At 43.4% G+C, this 12,123-nt stretch overlaps 1 protein-coding gene across 3 annotated transcripts in view; it reads right to left on the minus strand.

Moving 5' to 3' along the window:
* Positions 1 to 12,123, minus strand: part of PTH2R (parathyroid hormone 2 receptor) — a 525,422-nt gene that overhangs the window by 249,644 nt on the left and 263,655 nt on the right. For 2 of the 3 annotated variants that reach the window (XM_056535219.1, XM_056535217.1), the window contains one exon: positions 1,984 to 2,103. The exons of the other annotated variant lie outside the window; for it this stretch is intronic. In XM_056535219.1, coding sequence (XP_056391194.1) covers positions 1,984 to 2,103 — 120 coding nt within the window. The remainder of the gene's footprint in view (positions 1 to 1,983; positions 2,104 to 12,123) is intronic. 3 annotated transcript variants of the gene reach the window in all.

Genomic DNA, 12,123 nt, shown 5'->3' on the forward strand with positions numbered 1-12,123 from the left:
TTACTGATCTACCACCAAATCAGTCATGCTGGAGGATGTTGCAGGCAGCAGAACATTTTTCACAGCATCTCAAGACTCTGTCACATCTGTCACATGTGCTCAGTGTGAACCTGCTTTCATCTGTGAAGAGCACAGGGCGCCAGTGGCAAATTTGCCAATCTTGGTGTTCTCTGGCAAACATCCTGCACGGTGTTGGGCTGTAAGCAAACCCCCATCTCTGGACGTCGGGCCCTCATACCACCCTCATGGAGTCTGTTTCTGACCGTTTGTGTGGATGCATGCACATTTGTGGCCTGCTGGAGGTCATTTTGCAGGGCTCTGGAAGTGCTCCTCCTGCTCTGGAAGCACCTTAGCCTTCACCTCCCGTGCAGTGGAGGACGGCACGGGAGGTGAAGGCTAAGGTGCTTCTTCATGCTAGGCCAGGATCGCCATTCAAAGTCCTGGAAGGATGGCACTGCAGGGGAGTGTGGCTTCTTCCAAGAAAACCATGGTCCATGCACCTATTCAGACAAGGACATCATTAAGGGAGTCTCCCACTTAGGACCACCTTTTATGAGCTACAACAGACACAACAACTCTTCTTCTGTCTAGATTATCATGTCCATGTATTATCTAAATGGCCACCATGTACAGTATCTCACATAAGCGAGTACACCCCTCACATTTCTGTACATATTTTATTGTATCTTTTCATGTGACAACACTGAAGAAATTACATTCTGTTGCAATGTAAAGTAGTGAGTGCACAGTCTGTATTACAGTGTTAAATGTTGATGTTCCCTCAAATGCCTCAACACACAGCCGTTAACCCCTTAAGGACACAGCTCATTTTCACCTTAAGGACACAGGCCTTTTTTGCAAATCAGACCACTGTCACTTTAATGATTAATAACTCTGGGATGCTTTTATCTTTCATTCTGATTCCGAGATTGTTTTTCGTGACATATTCTACTTTATGTTAGTGGTAAAATTTTGTCGATACTTGCATAATTTCTTGGTGAAAAAATCCCAAATTTCTTGAAAAATTAGAACATTTTGCATTTTTTTTTTACTTTGAAACTCTCTGCTTATAAGGAAAATGGAAATCCCAATTAAATTATATATTGATTCACATATACAATATGTCTACTTTGTGTTTGCATCATTAAGTTGACATGTTGTTACTTTTGGAAGACATAAGAGGGCTTCAAAGTATAGCAGTACTTTTCAAATTTTTCACATTCAGTAAGTGTGTTAACCCTTTAGGTGTTTCACAGGAATAGCAGCAAAGTGAAGGAGAAAATTCAAAATCTTCCTTTTTTTCCACTCACATGTTCTTGTAGACCCAGTTTTTGAATGTTTACAAGGGGTAAAAGGAGAAAAATCTTCCTAAAATTTGTAACCCAATTTCTCTCGAGTAAGGAAATACCTCATATGTGTATGTCAAGTGTTCTATGGGTGCACTAGAGGGCTCAGAAGGGAAGGAGCGGCAATAGGATTTTGGAGAGTGAATTTTTCTGAAATGGTTATTGGGGGGCATGTCACATTAAGAAAGCCCCTATGGTGCCAGTACAGCAAGAAAACCCCCACATGGCATACTATTTTGGAAACTACACCCCTCGGGGAACATAACAAGGGGTCCAGTGAGCCTTAACACCCCACAGGTGTTTGACGACTTTTCGTTAAAGTTGGACGTGTACATGAATTAATTTTTTTTTCTCACTAAAATGCTATTTTTTCCCCAAATTTTACATTTCTACAAGGGGTAATAGGAGAAAATGCCCCCCAAAATTTGTAACCCATTTCTTCTGAGTATGGAAATACCCCATGTGTGGACTAAAAGTGTTCTGCTGGCACATTACAATGCTCAGAAGAGAAGGAGCGCTATTGAGCTTATGGAGACTCAGTATATGTATGAAAACGAAACAGAGAAAAAGCGCACTAGTGTGCCACTATTCTGTTTATGCAATAATATGGAGATGAGAAGAAAGGTGTTGCGCTCACCTGAGCGTGTTGTGTCCCAGGCACAACACCGTAATCAGCTTTGATCCCAGATCTCTGGGGGACGCGTGGTCTAGAAAGGGCTGCTGGAACCTCACCGTCCCGGAAACCGGTCCTGGACGTCTGGTCAATGGAAGCAAGAAGTGAGAATCTATGATCCTCGGAAGAACACGGTGCTCAAAAAGCGCTCCTTTTCAAGATGAATAATAGCCGTAGGTCTGGTTTTCAATAAAGCAGAAAATACTTTATTCATGCAGGAATGTGCAGGGATAACGCGTTTCGAGGGGCGGAGACCCCTCTTTGTCAGATCCAATGCTAAGCTGGGATTGGCTCCCTCACTTATTTATACATAAAAAGCCAGCGAAACTATTGCGGCGGGTGACGTAACATATGAGTTAGAAATATACATATAAAAAACCATATTACATTCATGTATCCAAAAAAGGTTATATCATACAGAATTAATAAAAAAAAAACAGAAAAAAGAAATATGTTACATTTAAAAAAAAAATTATGTTAATATTATGTCACTTGGATCAGTAATAGTGAATGATGGCTGAACGCTATAATCTCCAGGATAGGAGAGAAAGCAAAACAGACACCGGCAGGCATCATCAAGGATGGGAGACCAACCGGAATTAAATGGCCGGTGATCACAGGTACAGTGTTTTGTTAAGTTCCTATTAGCGGGTGGTTTTGAGTGCTCAGATAAAACAAGTATAATTGTCAGACTCTGGTGCTGATATTAGTTGGAGTAGGAGTAAATTAGCTAAAAAGAGTTTCGGCAACGTTACAGTTTTGGGCAGTCCGGGGTATGGAAGACTAGGTAGCCCTAGAGGCCCGATGTATGGTCACATAATTTCAATATTGTTATACAGTGTTTCCAAGTAAACTGAAATTAATATTAACCCCTTAAGGACTCAGGGTTTTTCAGTTTTTGCACTTTCGTTTTTTTCCTCCTTACCTTTAAAAAATCATAACCCTTTCAATTTTCCACCTAAAAATCCATATTAGGGCTTATTTTTTGCGTCGCCAATTCTACTTTGCAGTGACATTAGTCATTTTATCCAAAAATGCACGGTGAAATGGAAAAAAAATCATTGTGCGACAAAATCAAAGAAAAAACGCCATTTTGTAAATTTTGGGGGCTTCCGTTTCTACGCAGTGCATATTTCGGTAAAAATTACACCTTATCATTATTCTGTAGGTCCATACGGTTATAATGATACCCTACTTATATAGGTTGTATATTGTCGTACTTCTGGAAAAAAACTACATGCAGGAAAATTTATACGTTTAAAAATGTCATCTTCTGACCCCTATAACTTTTTATTTTTTTCCATGTACAGGGCGGTATGAGGACTCATTTTTTGCACTGTGATCTGAAGTTTTTATCGGTATGATTTTTGTTTTGATCGGACTTTTTGATCACTTTTTATTCATTTTTTAATGGTATAAAAAAGTGACCAAAAATGCGCTTTTTTGACTTTGGATTTTTTTTACGCGTATGCCATTGACCGTGCGGTTTAATTAATGATATATTTTTATAGTTCGGACATTTGTGCACGCGTCGATACCACATATGTTTATTTATTTATTTTTTTTACACTGTTTTATTTTTTTTATGGGAAAAGGGGGGTGATTCAAACTTTTATTAGGGAAGGGGTTAAATAACCTTTATTAACACTTTTTTTTAAACTTTTTTTGCAGTGTTATAGGTCCCATAGAGACCTATAACACTGCACACACTGATCTCTCATCCTGATCACAGGCGTGTATTAACACGCCTGTGATCAGTGTTATCGGCGCTTGACTACTCCTGCCTGGATCTCAGGCACGGAGCAGTCATTCGCCGATCGGACACCGAGGAGGCAGGTAAGGGCCCTCCCGGTGTCCTGCAAGCTGTTCGGGACGCTGTGATTTCACCGCGGCGGTCCCGAACAGCCCGACTGAGCAGCCGGGTCACTTTCACTTTCACTTTAGAAGCGGTGGTCAGCTTTGACAGCCACTTCTAAAGGGTTAATACCGCACATCGCCGCGATCGGTGATGTGTGGTACTAGCCGCGGGTCCCGGCCGTTGATGAGCGCCGGGACCGACGCGATATGATGCGGGATCGCGGCGCGATCCCACTTCATATCGCGGGAGCCGGCGCAGGACGTAAATATACGTCCTGCATCGTTAAGGGGTTAATACAAAAGGACCCAGTTAGCAAAATCAGATTGCTGCCTGAAGTGCGGGTCATTTTTTATAATATATTCGTATATTTAGTTATATTTAAGCGGCATATTTTTAGTCATATTTGTTGCACAGGACATATCCCTGATATAACCTTTTTCGGATACATGAATGTAATATGGTTTTTTATATGTATATTTCTAACTCATGTGTTACGTCACCTGCCGCAATAGTTTTGAGGGCTTTTTATGTATAAATAAGTGAGGGAGCCAACCCCAGCTTAGCATTGGATCTGAGGAAGAGGGGGTCTCCGCCCCTCGAATCGCGTTATCCCTGCACATTCCTGCATGAATAAAGTTATTTTCTGCTTTATTGAAAACCAGACCTACAGCTATTATTCATCTTGAAAAGGAGCGCTTTTGGAGCACCGTGTTCTTCCGAGGATCATAGATCCTCACTTCTTGCTTCCATTGAGCTTATGGAGAGAGAATTTGGTTGGAATAGAAGTGGGGGGCCTTGTGCATTTACACAGCCCCCCGTGGTGCCAGAACAGTGGACCCCGCCACATGTGACCCCATTTTGGAAACTACACCCCCCACAGAATTTAAGAAGGGGTGCAGTGAGCATTTACACCCCACTGGCTTTTGACAGATCCTTGGAACAGTGGGCTGTGCAAATGAAAAATTAATTTTTCCTTTTCACCGACCACTGTTCCAAAAATCTGTCAGACACCTGTGGGGCGTAAATGCTCACTGTACCCCTTATTACATTCCATGAGGGGTTTAGTTAGGGTACCATGTGGGGGGGGGGGTCCATTGTTCTGGCACTATGGGGGCTTTGTAAACACACGTGGCCTTGAATTCCGGACAAATTTTCTCTAGAAAATCCCAATGGCGCTCCTTCTCTTCTGAGCATTGTAGTTCGCCCGCAGAACACTTTACATCCACATATGGGGTATGTTCTTACTCAGAAGAAATGGGGTTACAAATTTTTGGTGGCTTTTTTCTATTTTCCCTTGTGAAAATGAAAAATTTAGGGTAACACCAGCATTTTTGTAAAAAAAAAAGTTTTTTCTTCATTTTCCCATCAAACTTTAACGTAAATTCGTAAAACACATGTGGGGTGTTAAAGATCACTATACCCCTTGTTACGTTGAGGGGTGTAGCTTCCAAAATGGGGTCACATGTGGGTATTTCTTTTTTTGCGTTTATGTCAGAACTGCTGCAAAATCAGCCACCCCTGTGCAAATCACCAATTTAGGCCTCAAATCTACATAGTGCGCTCTCACTCCTGAGCCATGTTGTGCGCCCGCAGAGCATTTTACGCCCACATATGGGGTATTTCTGTACTTGTGTTACGAATGTGTTACGAATTTTGGGGGTCTTTTTTTTCCTTTTAACTCTTGTGAAAATAAAAAGCATGGGGCAACACCAGTATGTTAGTGTAAATTTTTTTAAATATTTTTTACATTAACAGGCTGGTGTAGCCCCCAACATTTCCTTTTCATAAGGGGTAAAAGGAGAAAAAGCCCCCCAAAATTTGTAGTGCAATTTCTCCCGAGTACGGAAATACCCCATATGTCTCCCTAAACTGTTTCCTTGAAATATGACAGGGCTCCAAAGTGAGAGAGCGCCATGCGCATTTGAGGACTAAATTAGGGATTGCATAGGGGTGTACATAGGGGTATTCTACGCCAGTGATTCCCAAACAGGGTGCCTCCAGCTGTTGCTAAACTCCCATCATGCCTGGACAGTCAGTGGCTGTCCAGAAATGCTGGGAGTTGTTGTTTTGCAACAGCTGGAGGCTCTGTTTTGGAATCACTGCCGTACGATATGTTTTTTATTTTTATTGGGGGGACAGTGTAAGGGGGTGTATATGTTGTGTTTTACCCTTTATTATGTGTTAGTGTAGTGTAGTGTTTTTGGGGTACATTCGCACTGAGGGGTTTACAGTGAGTTTCTGGCTAGGAGTTTGCGCCGCGGCAGAAAATTTGCCGCAGCTCAAACTTGAAGCAGGAAACTTACTGTAAACCTGCCCGTGTTAATGTAGCTTGTACATTCACATGGGGGGGCAAACCTCCAGCTGTTTCAAAACTACTTTTGCAACAGATGGAGGCAAAAATAGGTTTAAAAACCTTCAGTTAGGTTCTGTTACCTAATTCAGTATTTTCCAACCAGGGTGCCTCCAGCTGTTTCAAAACTACAACTCACAGCATGTACTGATTGCCGAAGGGCATGCTGGGAGATGTAGTTATGCAACAGCTGGAGGTACGCAACTACAAATCCCAGCATGCCTAGACAGCCGTTTGCAGCCGGGCATGCTGGGAGTTGTAGTTTTGCAACATCTGGAGAACCACTGTTTGGAGACCTCTGGGTAGTGGTCTCCAAACTGTGATCCTCCAAATCTTGCAAAACTACAACTCCCAGCATGACCAGACAAGCATTGGCTGTCTGAGCATGCTTGGAGTTGTAGTTTTGCAACATCTGAAGGAACACAGTTTGGCGATCACTACACAGTGGTCTCCAAACAGTGGTTCTCCAGATGTTGCAAAACTACAACTCCCAGCATGCCCAGACAGTCTGGGCATTCTGGGAGTTGTAGTTTTGCAACATCTGGAGGATCACAGTTTGGCGACCACTACACAGTGGTCTCCAAACAGTGGTCCTCCAGATGTTGCTAAACTACAACTCCCAGCATGCCCTGACAGCCAATGCCTGCCTGGGCATGCCGGGAGTTGTAGTTTTGCAACATCTGGAGCATCACTCACCGGCAGGTCAGATACCGCCGCAGCCTGCAGGATCCGCCAACGGGTAAGAAGGACTTATTCCCTCTGTGTCCCGCTCTCCCCGGACTAACACATGTGGGCGGAGGTGTGGCAGCGGCGATGGCGGGTGCGTTGCGATGGCGGGGGCAATTACCCCCGCCATCGCCGCTGCCAGACCTCCGGATCACCGCTGCCCGACACCAGGATCGCCACACATCAAACGCCCACCCCCCGCCTCCCCTACACACCCAAATGCTGATCGGGTTAATCAAATGGGGTCCCGGGGTGTCGGGTGGGAGTGGTCTCCTGCCGGACACCCCGGGACTTTAGCTAATTAAACCGATCAGCGCAGCGGGAGCGCGCACAATGAACGCCGCCTTTTTAAGGCGGAATGCGCAAAGGTATTAAGTTATCCGCCGTATAAATGCGGCGTCCAGCGCGATGGGGGCTAAGCTGAACTTCTCACCTGCTGGAGATGACCAGAAGTGAAAAGTTCAGCTCCCGGGATGCAGCAGCAGCTGCAATTATGTGAATGACGGGTATACCCGTCGCTCTGCGCGAATGCACTTCAGCAGCCGACGGGTATACCCGTCATTCTGCGTTAAGGGGTTAAAGGGGTTGTCCAGGAAAAAAACTTTTTTTTCTATATCAACTGGCTCCAGAAAGTTAAACAGATTTGTAAATTACTTCTATTAAAAAATCTTAATCCTTTCAGTACTTATGAGCTGCTGAAGTCGAGTTGTTATTTTCTGTCTAAGTGCTCTCTGACGACCCCTTTCACGGGAACCGTCAAGTTTAGAAGCAAATCTCCATAGCAAACCTCTTCTACTCTGTGCAGTTCCCGAGACAAGCAGAGATGTCAGCAGAGAGCACTGTGGCCAGACAGAAAACAACAACTCAACTTCAGCAGCTGATAATTATTCAAAGGATTAAGATTTTTTAATAGAAGTAATTTACAAATCTGTTTAACTTTCTGGAGCCAGTTGATATATATAAGTGTTTTCCTGTAATACCCCTTTAACCCCTTAAGGACCAAGGACGTACTGGTACGTCCTTGGTCCTGCTCCCCTGATATAACGCGGGGTTACACGGTAACCCCGCATCATATCACGGCGGGCCCGGCGTCATAGTGAAGCCGGGACCCGCCGCTAATAGAGCGCAGCGCCGATCGCCGGCGAAATCGTGGCATCCCGAACAGCTTACAGGACAGCGGGAGGGCCCCTACTTGCCTCCTCGCTGTCCGATCGCCGAATGACTGCTCAGTGCCTGAGATCCAGGCATGAGCAGTCATGCGGCAGAATCGTCGATCACTGGTTTCCTATGAGAAACCAGTGATCAATGATGAAGATCAGTGTGTGCAGTGTTATAGGTCCCTATGGGACCTATAACACTGCAAAAAAAAAGTGGAAAAAAAAAGTGAATGAATATCATTAAAAGTAAATATGATATTAAATATAATATAATATAAATATTAAAAGTTTGAATCATCCCCCTTTTCCCATAAAAAAAAACACAGTGTAAATAAAAATAAAAATAAACATATATGGTATCACCGCGTGCGGAAATATCCGAATGATAAAAATATATCATTAATTAAACCGCTCAGTCAATGGCGTGCGCGGAAAAAAATTCCAAAGTCCAAAATAGTGCATTTTTGGTCACTTTTTATATAATTTAAGTCCTATCAATGCAAAAATGGTACCGTTAAAAACTTCAAATCACGGCGCAAAAAATGAGCCCTCATACCACCCCATACACGGAAAAATTAAAAAGTTATAGGGGTCAGAAGATAACAATTTTAAACGTATTAATTTTCCTGCATGTAGTTATGATTTTTTCCAGAAGTACGACAAAATCAAACCTATATAAGTAGGGTATCATTTTAATCGTATGGACCTACAGAATAAAGATAAGGTGTCATTTTTACCGAAAAATGTGCTACGTAGAAACGGAAACCCCCAAAAGTTACAAAACGGCGGGTTTCTTTCAATTTTGTCGCACAATGATTTTTTTTTCCATTTCACTGTAGATTTTGGGGCAAAATGACTGACATCATTACAAAGTAGAATTGGTGGCACAAAAAATAAGCCATCATATGGATTTTTAGGTGCAAAATTTAAAGAGTTATGATTTTTTAAAGGCAAGGAGCAAAAACGAAAATGCAAAAACGGAAAAAAACCCGGTCCTTAAGGGGTTAATGTCTAAATCTTGGCAACAAAAGTGAACACACCCCTACGTGGAAATGTCTAAATTGGGCCATTTTCATGTTACAAGGTCTTGGGTGTGAATGGGTAGCAGATGTCTTAAATCTGGTGTTAGAACTCTCACACTAAAATACTGGTTACTGGAAGTTTAGCATGAAACCTCATTTCAAATACATTTCTGAAAATCTGGAATATAGAATTGTTGCTCTACATAATGATGGCCTGGGACATAATAAGTTTTCCAAGACCCTGAAATTGTGGGCAAGACCATACTGCGGTTTCACACAGGCCATGGTCTAACATACAAATAAACAACAAACCCTGCATCAAATTGCTGTCATCCCAGAAAGAAGCCTTTTCTAAGGATGATGCACAGAAAGCCTGCAAAAAGTTTGCTGAAGACAATCAGATTCAGGATATGGAATACTGGAACCATGTTCTGTAGTATGATAATACTAAGATACATGAGACCAAGTACGATGAGACCAATGCCCAATTCGAACATTTAACACGTTAAGGACCATGGACGTGTATACACGTCCAGGCAGGATGCACGTTCCGCCATTAGGACGTGTATACTTGTCCATGGTTCTCGTGGGTGCTGCCCAGTGCACCCACGAGATCGCAGCAGGGACTCGCCTGTAACACACAGCCAGGGCCCTGCCGCACTGCTGGGACCAAAGTAACCTTCGGTCCCGGCAGTTTAACCCTTACAGCCACGGTCAGAAGTGAGGGAGCTCCCTCTGTCTTCCCTGCAGCACCCGCAGCACAATCGCGGGGTGCTGTGTGTGATCCCAGGCGGTCAGGACCCTGCCGCATTGCCGGGAGAAAAGAAAACTTTGGTCCCGGCAGTTTAACCCTTAGAGCCGCGGTCGGAAGCGACCACGAGCTGTAAGGAGTTTTGACAGAGGGAGGGTGCTCCCTCTGTCTCCCTCCTGTAGCACCCCGCAATGATCGCGGGGTGCTGCTGCTTACCTGGGCAGCTGGGGGTCTTGACTAGGACCCCCAGGTCTGCCACGGTTATTGGGCACGTCCTGATATGCTGCCTGCCAGTGTAAAACTGGCAGACAGTATATAACTGCAATGCTTTGGAATACTAAGTATTCCAAAGCATTAAAAAAGTGTAAGAAACATAAAATAAATAAAAGTGTAAAAAAAGTGTAAAAACAGTAAGTGTAAAAAAAACTTGTAAAAAAATGTGTAATAAAGTTGAAAAATAAATAAAAAAAGTGTAATTTTTTTTATAAAAATACATTTAATAAATAAATATAATTAAGAATAAAAATGTATAATGTGTAGGATCACACAGGGCACATCAGCCCACCAGCATCACCCCATGCCCACCAGCAGTCACAATATTGAGCTCCCTGCTGCGGCTGGGTAGCTTTGTGTGTCCACTCATAGCGGCGGATTTCCCGCCGGCAGTCATGGGAGGACACATTGAGCTACCCAGCCACAACAGTGATATCGCCCTTGTGACTGCCGGGGGGCATCCGCGGTGTGAAATAAGGTAGGGATGTGCTCTATGTGACCCGACACTGCGTCCTGTTCATACTGTGTGTCAGCAGTATGTTACAGCCACGCGTCACTACTAGCTGACCAGGGACCAATCAGAGCAGTCCCTAGTCCAGCCAATACACTTTTAGGGGTGCGGTATTGTTCTGACAGCTCCGATCCTTTGCAAGCATGGAATGGGGTCTAAAATTCATATAATGATGCCCTGAAAGCCAAAGGGGGCTCCTCTCCTTCTTGGTCGTACCAGGCGGTCAAGCAACCAGATATGGCCTAAGTAGGGGCACTGCCCAGCCCGGGATGAACAGAATGATAAAATGTGGGGTGTATTTTCTCCATTTCAAAGGTGACTTACCAAAATGATGTCCCACAAATAAAGAATTTGTGGAAAAAAAAGCTAATTGCTATTTTTTTCCACTGACTTTTATATAATTCTAGCCACACAATAAGGGCTCAATGTACTCAGTTTTGACCTAGGTGAATACTTTAGGTGGTGTAGTTTTGAAATTAGGGTCACTTCTGGGGGTGCAGAATTCTTCTTGTTTTTTATCATCTTTAATTGTTTTGTAATGCTTCAAAAAATATAATTTTCTAAAACTGTGAGTTGGAGGACTTTGCTGCACTACTGAGTGGAAGCAGGTGTGGTGCTTGGTGGATTAGAGATCATGACAAGACACAGAAATCTGAAGATTTTGATTCAAGCACGTCGGCCTTAGGCTAAGTTTCCACTTGTTTTTTTTTTTTTTTGGGGGGGGGGGGGGGGGGTAGCTTTTGGAAAACTGCCACTGCAGTTTTTGAGCAAAAGTCAGAAGTGGATCCATAAGGGAGGAGAAGTGTAAGTCCTTCCTTTATATGTCCTATTCTTTTTGAATACATTTCTGGCTTTGGCTCAAAAACTGCAGTGGCTGTATTACAAAAACTGCCAGAGAAAAAACCAAGTGGAAACTTAGCCTGAGGGGAGTAGTGAAGTCCATACTCCCCTCAGTGAGGTAAATGAACTCACTTATGATAACAAAAAAGTAATATGTATAGTAGAGACGAGCGTATGGAATATGACAAATCCAAATTTGTTACAAATTTCATGAAAAATTTGATTCGCAATGAATGCTAATATCACAAATCGCTTCATTAAACTCCATTTAGTGTGGTCGAGGCTCCAGGGCATCTAAAATGGGGGATCCACATGTGAGGTCATGGGGCAAGGAACTCTGGAAAGGCGGGAACAAGGGTAGGCGGGATGACCCTGAATCACATTCAGGATGCAGCCGATCAGCAGCCAGTCTCCCTGTGATGTCACAGCCCTATATAATCCCTGCTAGTCACTTCATCCTGTCACTGCAGAGAGATAGCACTGTCAGCGCCTTGTGTGTTACATAGAAAAGCTTTTTCCAGCAGCGATTCACCTCCTCGTCATTTCAGTGTTCTGATGGACAGAGAGCAGTGCGTTTTTCACTGAAAATAATTTTTACTGCAGCCATTAAACTCCC

The sequence above is a fragment of the Hyla sarda genome, chromosome 8 (assembly GCF_029499605.1).
Source record: "Hyla sarda isolate aHylSar1 chromosome 8, aHylSar1.hap1, whole genome shotgun sequence".
Lineage (NCBI taxonomy): Eukaryota > Metazoa > Chordata > Amphibia > Anura > Hylidae > Hyla > Hyla sarda.